Consider the following 12,021-nt stretch of genomic DNA (forward strand, 5'->3'; position numbering starts at 1 on the left):
GAAATGGTTACACTTGTTAAAATGATCACATTAGTGTTCTGGACTAGCTCTTGGCAGTAAGCTGTACCGATGGTAACTTTATTATTGTCGAGTTCTAGAGATCATCTATTATATGCCCATGGTTTGGAGATACTAACCATGTTCTCCTCATTTCTGTTCTTAATCAGTAAGTCTAATTGTCAGCTGTAGAAATTCTTTGATAGTTCAGAACCTTCAACTTCCATGATTTGTTTCTCCAACTTCAATGCATTTTTTTAATTTTTTTTCCTCCTAATTTGGCTGCAGAAGGACATCATTCACGCTGTCTTTAGAACTCCAGCTTCTTAAGGAAATGAATTCATTTATTTAAGGGTCAAGGTTCCACAATATATCTGATTCTTTAATTTTTCAAGACAACAATCAAATTAAAGAGAACAATAGATCTTTGTACTCGCTACCCAGAAAAATAAACTGAGTTATAGCAGTTAGTTCAAACGATAGGAGAAAAAGCCTTTTTTTTTTTTTTTGCTAAAGCAGGTAATTCATACAGTACGTGTACGAATACATGCAATGAAATCAAGAAAAGCTTTGTTAACATATTATTGATTTTCGTTTCTGACACAACCCAAAATCTGAACAGCAACAAGATTTCAACTCATAGTTGAACAAAAATATATGATAAACAATTTCATAAAAAAGATCATAAGTGGCCCTACCAACTCTGAAAGAGATCACAACCTCCTATATTGCACCAATTTCCTCACCATAAATCTGTTGTTCACAAAGTCAAGCCATTGGTCCGGATGGTGTTCCCACTACAACCAAAGATATTGCACAAGGGTTGTATCAAAGGAACTTCAGTTTTGGAGTTATCCCTGACTTGCATGAGCAGATGTTAAACCTCAGAAATTTTGCAATGCAGGGAATTATAGCCATGAATTGGACATTAGACTCTTGTTCCCATTTTTCATTCACAAATTGTCCAACTTTAAATAATTATACAGTAAGTTATTTCATTAAACTTACAAAACATTTACACAAGTGCTTCCCTTGGCTAAAATCTGAAATTCTTATGCATAATAAAAGACAGATGCTTAATTTCAGGATTCACAAGCTAAGGTCGCCTAATATCTTCAAATCATCATTCCTTTAGTTCGAAAAGATATAAAACACACCACAGAAAGCCTTAACAGAACAAATATTTTTCTCACTATTCATCTGCATAACTGAGAAAATGGACATTGATGAACATTTCATATAGTAGCGCAATGCCAAAGCACTAAATAATCCATTTTCATTTCTATCACAAGCCCAAATAACAAGAAGAATAGTCTGACTCAAGTGATGTAAAGAAAACTTTATTTAAAATCAAGATCACAGAATTTAACCTTCCACAGTGGAAAGTTATGGGTTGGGAGCATGAAATCTCATAGCTAAATGGCGAGTTCTGCCAAATCAAAAGTTCTAGTGACAGCTTTGTACCAAGATTCATTCCTCCTCTTCCTCTGTTCCTCATCCAATTTGGGGCGGAAGATAGTAGTCTTCTCTTTATGTTCAGCAGCAAATATCTGTTCTTCGGTCCAGACACCAACAGCTAATCCAGCTGCATATGCTGCTCCAAGGGCTGTAGTCTCAATATCAGCAGGTCTAACGACTGGACTACCCAATAGATCAGCCTGCAAGCAGGTAAAATAAACATATAATATTATCAAGAACAGAATATAAATTTGCCTGGTATTCCATAACACATGTACAAGTAAGAATTTCAGATTGCAAAGAATTAAAGAACTGAAAGGGATGTATTAATAGTTAATATCAAGAAAAACAAAGAAGGGATGATCTATGAAATGAAGTAAACATAATCTATTCATCTATAATTATCAAGAATAGAACTTATGAGTAAATGGACAACTAATCTGAATCTAAGAGCAAACATCGTTTTCCAGGGAACAAGGTTTCTCAACAGGATCAAGTCATGATACCAAGTAACATATCAATGAGGACCAGGTAGACATAGAAGAACGTAATTCTACTCCACTTCATACGATATAGACTACTGTATTCATCGTTAAACTACAAATTCTAATATAACATTAATAATTGCATCATACAAAGAAAATCAGATATCTATAAGATTTTATTCTACAACTCATAAAAAAACCAAAAGAGTATATGGAGAAAATCGCCACGGGGTTTTCATGCAGAACAGGCAGTAAAGATCAGATATCTGCTTAGGTTCAGTCCACATGACAAGAAAGATATAACGGCAAAAAGAAAATCATGACTATTTCAGTCCAAAATCTTTAAAAAAAACAATAGTGGGTAATACAAATTCACAAAATGAGTCAATAGATTGTTAAAATAGATTGTATAGACATTAAGAAGAAAAGAAAGAGAAAGGAAAAGATCAGGTGAAGGGCATAATATAGACATCAAAACTTCTTGAAGAACAAGCTAAATCTGATGGAGCTTCACCAGCATTAGTTGTTCATAAAAATCACCATAAAATTTTCAGAAGACAAACAGACTTTCTTTTGTTAAATTCCCAAAATAACCCAAAAGCTTTTGGGGTCTCATGATAGTTAAAATGGTATCAGAATCCACTATTCCACTAGCCTACTGATGCCTCCACACTCCCACTTACTAATCCACTTGTCCCCTCTCCTCAGGTTCCATCCCTTGGACTCTCCACGTAAAAAGGGGTGTTGAAAAATATTCCTACATCAGATAGGTTACAGATTTGTCCCAAAATGCAAATGCTGAAGCCTTGAGGTTGAGCTTGGCAAACTGTTGTTCGTCGGTCACAATGTTTCCATAGTAGGAGTTGGAGGAGATGGTAGAGTAGGTGGAATTAAAGATAGAAATAGAGAAGGAGATGTCTTTGGGGTTGTGTTGTGGATGGGGATGGGGATGTGGTTGGAGAAAGAGATGGCGTTTGGGTTACGATTGGGGCTGGGGAAGAGGAAGAGTATTAGTACGGGATAGAGGAGATGGTGTTGGAGTTGGAGATGGAGAATAAGGTGAGTGATGATGGGATAGAGAAAGATATGATTTTGGATTGAGGGATGGTGAATGAGTTAAGAATGGCAAATAGCATAAGAATATGGCAGCAAAAGAGAGGGAGAAAACAGGAGTAACAGTGAACAAGGCCATTGTTAATTTTGTTGTACTTAACATAGATAAATGGATGGTCATAGAGAACGATACATGGCCTTATATCTATACAAGTAAATGAAGTTTAGAAGTAGAAAGGGATCAATATGGGAAACTTAAAGACTATTATATAGATAAACTCGGGGAAAATTATAAGTTCCTGCCATCTTACCTTCAATCTCACAACACTGCCACATCTCTTCCAATTCACTGGAGTGGGGCGTCTTCAAGCAGCTTCATAGCAATTTATCTCCTAATAGTAAGCAGGTTTGACTCTCGGACCTCCCTTTAACTCTGAAGTTGAGCATTTAGGGTGCAGTAATAATTTAGGCATCTAGTAGTAATTTAACATAGTATCAGAACCCAATACCCCTCTTGGACATCAATGCCCCATGCTCTCATTCACTAATCCACATGTCGCCCTATCTAGAATCTTTCCCTCAGGCTCTATACATGAGATGGGTTGTAGAGGAATAGTCTGACATTAGATAGGTTAAGAATTTTAGTTTTTCTCACAGGTTCATCCACCTGCTAGCTTAAGCTTCTGAGTTGCGTTTTAACATCTTCCTCTTTTGTGCCTACTCTTTTGAACTTTCTCTGATAAAGATCTAGAAATCCAGGCATTTTTCAGATGTAATGGATCTTTTAAAATAAAGTAAACTATGTAAAAACTGTCCATGATGAAATATCTAGAGTCCTAGATACAAAGTGATCAATTCAAAAGGATGATATGACAGGCGCTAGTGAGAATAGCAGCAGTCCTTTTGGATCTTAATCTCTAGACTAGAATCAGATGCATATGAAAAATAAAAATAGACATCTGATTGGGTATAGCCCCAAACTTTTAACCATGTGCCAAGCACCACAACAAAATATTTAGGCAAAAAACTTACATAAGGTTAGTTAGGTAAAAAACTCATGTAAGGATAAACTCCATAGCAGAGCATTATCAAATTACCCTCCATTACATGTTATTGCAAACATAAACTTAATTATGTAATGGCAAATCTTATATCAGAGGATTACACTGTTTTTCTCAATTAAGTTGGAAAAAATATAGTTTTATCCTCCTTTGGAAAGGAGCCCTTGATATAACCAACTCCTTTGTCAAGGAAAAGGGGATACAGAAAATGCCATGGTTTAAATTACTCTCCGAAAAAGACAATGTCGGGCTAAAAGCAAAGGAGCTAAAAATAGATGTCCCGTACAACCGGACCCACTCATCTGATGATGTAAAAAAATTAGATGAATCATGTTTGCAAAGAAGACAGTGTCACAAGAAACATACTTAAAGCAATAAGGAAAAAAAAAAGATTGTAAATAGAGAACCACATCCACATTTAACAAGTAAAGCTAGTCATCTCCTTTTACTAAGTGACGCATAAAATCGAACATATTCAACTCCATAATAAGTCTAGTAGAGTGATAACCGAAAGAGAAAGAAAGTGCCCCACTAAAACTGTCAAGACCACAAAAAGAAAGCCAACAAAAGCAGCAGATAGCACACTCAAAAGTCTAGAACAAACTGCTCACCTCTAACAGAGCAAACAAACCCACATTTGATGTCAGAAGAACACAACCAACTTACAAAAGCAATCAAAGAACTCGAAATGAAACAAATTTATAATATCATAGCATAGTCTGTTTTTTTGCTTTCAGAAATCATAGCATTGTCAAAGAAAGGCTTCCTTTACCTGAATCTGCATCAGAAGATTGTTGATGGTCGCACCCCCATCAACCCGAAGCAAGAATTCCCCTTCCTTGCTCCTTGCTTCTCCTCCCTCCCCTGCATCCTTATGCATCGAATTGAGCACATCATTCACCTGAAAGCACATGCTCTCCAGCACTGCCCGAGCAAGGTGCCCCTTGTTTGTGAACCTCGTGATCCCTACGCACACTCCTCTTGCGTCCTCCTTCCACCATGGTGCGAACAATCCATTGAACGCCGGCACAAAATACACCCCTCCCGAGTTCTCCACCGACTCCGCCATCTTTTCGATCTCCGCCGCAGTCCGGATGATCCCAAGCCCATCCCTCAGCCACTGGACAGCTGCGCCCGCAATTGCTATCGACCCTTCCAACGCATAATTCGTCGGCGCATTGGGGCCTAGCTTGTAAGCAATCGTGCTGAGCAGCCCATGGGATGATCCGACAACCTCCTCGCCGGTGTTGAGAAGAATGAAGGCTCCAGTGCCGTAAGTGCTCTTGGCCTGCCCCTTGCGACACAATTGGCCTAGCATTGCAGCATGCTGGTCCCCGAGACAGCCGGCGATCGGGACGCCAGAAAGCGGCCAGCCGTCGGCAATGGCACCTACAATCTCCGAGTTGCTGACGATCTTGGGCAATATCTCGATAGGAATCCGCAGGGTCTCCAACGTCGGCCTGTCCCAGTCCAGGGTCTTGAGGTCCATGAGCATGGTCCGGGCAGCGTTCGAGCAGTCGGTGGCATGCAACCCTCGACCGCAGCCGCCGGTGAGGTTCCAAATCGTCCAGGTGTCGATGGTGCCGAACAAGGCGTCCCCTGATCGGACCGCCTCCCTGACCGCATCCACATTCTCCATCAGCCACAAGATCTTGAGGGCACTGAAGTAGGTGCTGATCGGCAATCCACATGTCTCCACAAAATGGTTCCTCCCACCCGACAATTCCTTCTCCAACCTCCTGCATCAATTCAAATCAATCCTACCAATCAATAAAAATTCCACCTTTGGACTAGAATTTACGAAATCCCCTCTTCTTTCTTCACCTCGAAGAAGAAAAAAATAATAATACGAAGGATTACAATAATGGGATTTGAAAGAGTTACTTGCAGATGGAGCTGGTGCGGGCGTCCATCCAGACGATGGCGTTGTAAAGAGGGAGGCCGGTGGATTTGCTCCACATGACAGTGGTCTCCCTCTGGTTGGTAAGCCCGATCGCCTTCAATCGGCCCTCCACCTTGCGGCCGCCGGCGGCAGCCTTCTCGACGGCCTTCTCCATGCAAACTCTGACGCTTTCAAGGATCTCCGCCGGGTCGTGCTCCACCCATCTAATCAAGATCCCATTAACCATTGGCTAACAAAAGATTATAACAAACAAAACTAAGATACTGTTCACAAATCACCATACCCGGCCTCTGGATAGTACTGGGTGAACTCGACCTGGTGAGAGGCAATTGGCTTGGCCTCTCGATCGTAGATTATAAACCTGGTGCTGGTTGTCCCCTGATCAATTGATCCAATGAACACCTCCTCTCCTGCCATCTTTTGTTTACTCTCTCTCTCTCTTTGGTCTTCCACGCCTTCGTCTTCCCAATATAATGGGGAGGTGGAAAGAAGGAGAGGGGTTGGAAGAAGGGAAGGAGATGACGATGGTTGCGGAGAAACCTATGAACAAGTCATTGGGAGTTGGGATCTATAGGCAAAGAAAGCGGAAAAAGTCAATGTTTATCTGATTTAGAGGAGCGGATGAGGTTCTTGTGAGCGCGATGATAACAAGAATAAATACGTTGGGATGATGGCATAATGAGAAGAGGTCCTGGGACTTGGGAAAGGCCGGCCTTGGGGGGTGTCGTTTTCTTAGGTTCCACGAATATTTGCGGCTCTTCACTCGTTGGGTTGGCCGATGGTTGGCGGTGCGCTCAACGGTACCGGCGGTGCGCCGCGTTGTGGGGGAATGTTTCCTTCAATTTGGGGGGTTTGACACGAGCTTCTCCGTTCATGGTCCCTTGGATCTCTGCCGTATCTGTGGTGGGATTTAGGCCGAGATTTTCTAAAATTTTATTTTAAAATCAGGACAAGAAAAGCTCGGCCCGGAACTTGGATGTGGGCAGGAAGCGAATCTAGGTTATTAATACCCAACCTAGAGAGAAACTAATTAAAACAAAAATAGTATCTCTATAATTATAGAATGTTCTTGATTAAGAATTAAACATTGTTTTAGATATTTAGTCATTAGAAATTTGATTTGATATGGTCCGTGATATGAAATTTTAGGTGATATTTTGCTATTGTATCAATTGATATACAAGATACGAGTTCCTACTTGTTTGGTGAGTATCAGATGCCAATATAACAAATCTAAAATGGAAATTTGCGGTTAACATCCATATTAGTGCGGACCCACCTTTTAGTTAAATCCATGTTTTCATTCTGGCCTTGTTTTTGGTTTGTATTAGTATTGATCGCTCACTAATGGTACATACAATAACACAAACCTTGACCAACGCTATCTCGATTACATGAATATTTAATTTGTGAACTGTTTTAGATAAATTTTAACTAAAAAAATTAAATTATTGTCGAGAAGTCGTAGTTAATCCTGAATATACTAGGTTGGTCAAGATTTTGATATAAGGCCAATGATTGATTTTTTCAATGGGCTGTTTTGACAAGCCAAGCTGAAGCAGATAACTATGCGTAGACGTTTAATAAAGCGTTGGGATCACAAGTTCTGCAATATTTGCTCCAAAGAGAGCAATTCAAACAGCCTTATCACTGAATTCAATTACTTTTGGGCTAATAGTATTGCAAGGTCCGCACGGGCAATTTGCGCACCGATATGGATATTGGTCACACGTGGTGCATGCATGTATGGGTCAATCACTCAACCCGTGGAAATGCATATATTTCTGCGAGTCTATGCATGAGCTAAAGTTTCTAATAAGACTTATCTCGAATCCATGAGCCCGGTCAATGCATGATGCAGGACTTCACATGATGCATTCATGCTATATATGAATACAAACTATGGTCAGCTCGGCAAGCATTCACGAGAACGCATGGGTCTCGTTTATTTCTATTCTCATAGGACAACGTATTTTAGTTGAGCAAAGGGTTCTCATGGCACATGAATGTGGATGCTGCATGTCCAATGTCACACGTGCATGTAGGTCCATGAGAGACAAGGCAAAGAATAACGGTGTTATTAACTATTATAATAGTCATTCTATCAACTCTGATACCCCCCACTCCCATTGTGTTATTACTATAATAACAGAGTACAACATGATATTTTGTATTACATGGGTCCATTATATCATGAAGATACCAGCCATCCCCCTTTTTTTCCAATATTTCTTATGCTGCAAGTAGGACCAACTCAAGGTAGTACCTCTAAATCTTAAGCCGAGAGAGCTATCTAATTACTAGCTTTATATACTAAGTTATGGAAGATTAACTAAGCGGACCCTAAAGTAAATAGTTACATCAGCCAACTATGGTTGTGGAGTTAGACAAATTCTATTTATTAACTATGTTCTTCTTTTATATCTACGGTTAGGAAAAAATATGTGACAGACATTTAGAGTATGTTTGGTTAGAGAGAGTTGAATTCTGGAATGGAAATGAGTGTCCCTCCATTTGGACTTTAGATAGAGTCTCATCCCCATCTAATATTAGGAGGAATAGAAATTTATTCTCATCCTTCAAAATCTAATTCTTACATTTTTTCTAGTATTCAAATTTCATTTTGATTTTGGTCACGGATCAAATACGTCAGGAGATATGGCCATCTTACATTCCAATTTCAATTTCAATCTATTCCAATTTCAATTTCGATTTTGATAGCAAACCAAATTTGTCCTGACTTCTAACAAAGAATATCTAATCATAATTAATGGCTCCAAGACAACCTCCAAAGGCTCCAGGTTAGCTGAACAGAACGGCGATTCAATCAATTACATTTAATAGTTATGTATTGTTTCTCCATCAAACCTTACCTGCTCTAATGTTTTAATACCATACTGGGTTAGAAATCTCTTAAACACTACAGAAAACCCCATAAAAAATGTTATCATGAGAGTTTGGATGGCCACCACATAAGCAATCGTCTAGTATCGTACCTATCCTAAATTTGACCTTTCATCTAGAATGATATCACTTTTTCTACGATAAACATTGCCGGTTGTGACTGAATAAACAAAGCTCATATGGCAACAATTCACTGGCAAACAATTATCTAGCTGAAGTGGCCACCATCGTGCAGCTTCTTTTGGGACCACTGAGGTGGTATGGTGTCTTTCGGTTAATTATTGGTCGACACTTGGTCAATGACAAAAGCCGAGGCATAAGATGTCTTTGACATGGTCCTGGTCCTCCCGTTTTTCAGGATTCCAAAACTGACCAATAACCAACTTGGAGACACCAATGACTGATAGCATTGTTGTTTCGTCGTGGATTAACTGCTTAAAGCTATGGCACATGATTGTTGGGTGGATTTTGCAGGTGCCAGATGGGATCGACGACTATCATCCGGTTGTGAGACGAATGGAGCTGCGGATTGGATGGGCTTGCTAATCACTCAGGGGCCTAGATATGGGTGGGCAAGGCGGAGTTGCCTAGTGCCCTCCATGATGTTTTGCTTTTTGATTTTTTTGATTGTATCCGTACACGTTATGTATGATACCACTGTTATTAGCACAAAAAAAAAAAAGAAAAAAAGAAAGAAGAAGAAGAAGAACGAGAAGCAAGAAAGAAAAAGGCCATGACGGACACTTTGTACATGGTCACATTGTTGGTTGCTGGATAAACAAATTGGATTGTTTAGGTACGAGTACTCTTTCATGAGGGGAGAGGAAGAGAGAGAGAGAGAGTTGGTGCTTCCGGTTGAAGTAGTGAGAAATAAAGCGAGAGGTAGATAAGAGGGAGAAAGAGGAGACATAAGGGAGGAAGACGGCCATCGGGGCACACCTTCATCCCTCGCCATGATGATGGGATTGTGGCCACGACCGGCTTGATGCGGAAAAGGGAGGGGCACGGGATAGAGTTACCGTCCTCGACGTATGGAGGAATAGGGGAGGGGGGATGAGAGGTGTACAGGAGGCACGGTGGTCGTGTTGACTTGCACCCCACCTTCCCAGATGAAGGGCAGGTCCAACCTAATTAACAAGTTTGGATCCCACCAAATGTCACGTGGTGGCTTTTCATCGAATGCGTGGCATAATAAAAACTCAACACATGGCACATGTTGAAGAGTGCTGAACTCCGTTTTAATGTAGAGGTTTAGATTTTTCTCCATGGCAAATTCATATATATTGAGGTTGATTGCTCAAGCCAAATACATGCCACTATTCTTACATAAGGCTATCATTTTTACTCTTGAAGTGCGAGGATCTATGCGGGCATATGTTTAGTTTCACATAGGCCATGTACTAGGAGATCTTGGATACTTGTACATGGCCAAGGAATCCAAAGAATGCCTTCTAGCTAGCCTTTTGGAGTGAGATCCTGGGTTGTCATAAAATTGTATATGAGTAGATTCAGCTCATAGCCTATGTGGACTAAAGGACATAGGCCCAATAAGACTGACTACGGACCGATCATGATACTTGTGATTAGATTTGAATTGATTTGAACTTTTAGCCTACTGATGATGCTAGATCTTAAATAGGAGAATTATGTGATCATTTTTAGTCCTATATCAGCTATACATTAGATAAATCTTGTGTATTTATACAAAGCCAAGGAAGGTTGTTATATAAAACCTAAGGATTAGCTCATATAATCATAACATAGCAACTATTGCACGCCCAGAACAAAGCCTAAGGATTAGCTCATGTAATCATAACCTATCAACCTTTGGTGGGGTTTTGCATGCTGTTTTCCTACAGTGCATGCTTCTCAAAGAACACCGAACCAATGCGCAAGTGGCAAATCAATTACCATGCATCTACTTCTTGATTCCAATAGGTTTCGGAAGTTCGAATGACCGTACCTATACCTTCTTGCCATACTCATGTGGTATCCAATACAGTATCTAAGGCTCTCTAACATCCTCCATGAAACTAGTGCCGAGCTCTTTGGGCCTTTTGCCCTGATTCCAAAATCATTTTTATTATCCTTAATGCATCTATTTCTTCTAGATCAATCTTCTGTCCAAGATAAAGAGAGTGGGTTCTTCATTCTTTGTACTAGCAGCATATCATTCTTAATTTTTTTAGTGTGCCATCTTCCATGATAAAAAATGGAACAAAGTAATGTTTTGATGTGCGTATGCTGAACACTCTTGACTAAAATATATAGCTTATTGCTGAAATGAAATAATGGGTCTCATCAAGCGGGGAAGCCTAAAGTCCGGTATAAAACCAAACGAAACCGACGCACAAATCAAACACCACCACCAAACTAAACGACAGGACCGACCAAAGAACTCGTGTATCTTTGGATATCTACTTTAGCAACCAAAGTGAGGTGAAGGCTAATAAAGAAAGACCACCATGCAAAATACTAGCATCTAGAGAAGCTAATCCTTGGTCCCTAATGAGTTTTGCAATAAGGTTTGCTAGAGTCTTAGCTAACTCATAGGTCTGATGGACATGGTGATTGGGATCTACATTAGGTGGGGGCATGTACATAGCTTTCCCATGATGTACATAATATTTAGAGTAAATTATAATTTTTTTAAAAAAATTAGAGATAAATTATATTTACATTTAATAATTTGAAAAATCTACATAATTTATTTTTATCCAATACTTTACTCCATAACTTAACAAAACATTAGTTAAAACCGTTAACCTTAAATCCAACCTAAATACCATATTAAAAAAAATTGAAAAATGATCGAAATAACCTTAGCCACCAAGGAAATATAAAAACATATGCATCTTTTTTTCCACCCAAGGGCATTTTTGATTTTTTGTATGAGATAAACAATTTCACTAATGGCATTAATTTAACTATATGTATGTGTAAGTTTTACACACTATATATTGAATGTAAATAAACTAAAATAAACATTATGAGAATTTTTATAATTTATTTTAATATTTATTAATACAGAAATATAGACAAAGCTCATGGATGGATAGCCACTCAAGAGTTCTATTTGTAGATTAGACAGGTTGGTGCACTGGACATGAGAAGGAAGCTAGAGAGTACGAAGCTGAACTGAAAGTGGATTATTACGTGC

At 39.3% G+C, this 12,021-nt stretch overlaps 1 protein-coding gene across 1 annotated transcript; it reads right to left on the reverse strand.

Annotated features, from left to right (window-relative positions):
* Positions 1-1,237: 1,237 nt before the first annotated feature.
* Positions 1,238-6,935, reverse strand: LOC103698889 (glycerol kinase). The gene is made up of 4 exons (XM_039133118.2): positions 6,241-6,935; positions 5,939-6,160; positions 4,827-5,793; positions 1,238-1,655 (listed from the first exon to the last, which is right to left on the reverse strand). The coding sequence occupies exons 1-4, from the start codon at positions 6,372-6,374 to the stop codon at positions 1,413-1,415; spliced, it is 1,566 nt and encodes a 521-aa protein (XP_038989046.2). The 5' UTR covers positions 6,375-6,935; the 3' UTR covers positions 1,238-1,412.
* Positions 6,936-12,021: the final 5,086 nt, after the last annotated feature.

This window comes from Phoenix dactylifera, chromosome 2, assembly GCF_051530095.1.
Source record: "Phoenix dactylifera cultivar Ajwa chromosome 2, Ajwa_hap1_PhDact_Kaust_v1.1, whole genome shotgun sequence".
NCBI lineage: Eukaryota > Viridiplantae > Streptophyta > Magnoliopsida > Arecales > Arecaceae > Phoenix > Phoenix dactylifera.

Excerpts from the sequence above, each read along its gene's own strand:
- LOC103698889 (XM_039133118.2), bottom strand. The coding sequence starts at position 6,374 with ATGGCAGGAGAGGAGGTGTTCATTGGATCAATTGATCAGGGGACAACC. Across the intron at positions 6,161-6,240 it reads CAGTACTATCCAGAGGCCGG|ATGGGTGGAGCACGACCCGG; the intron begins GTATGGTGATTT and ends GATCTTGATTAG. Across the intron at positions 1,656-4,826 it reads ATCTTCTGATGCAGATTCAG|GCTGATCTATTGGGTAGTCC; the intron begins GTAAAGGAAGCC and ends ACCTGCTTGCAG.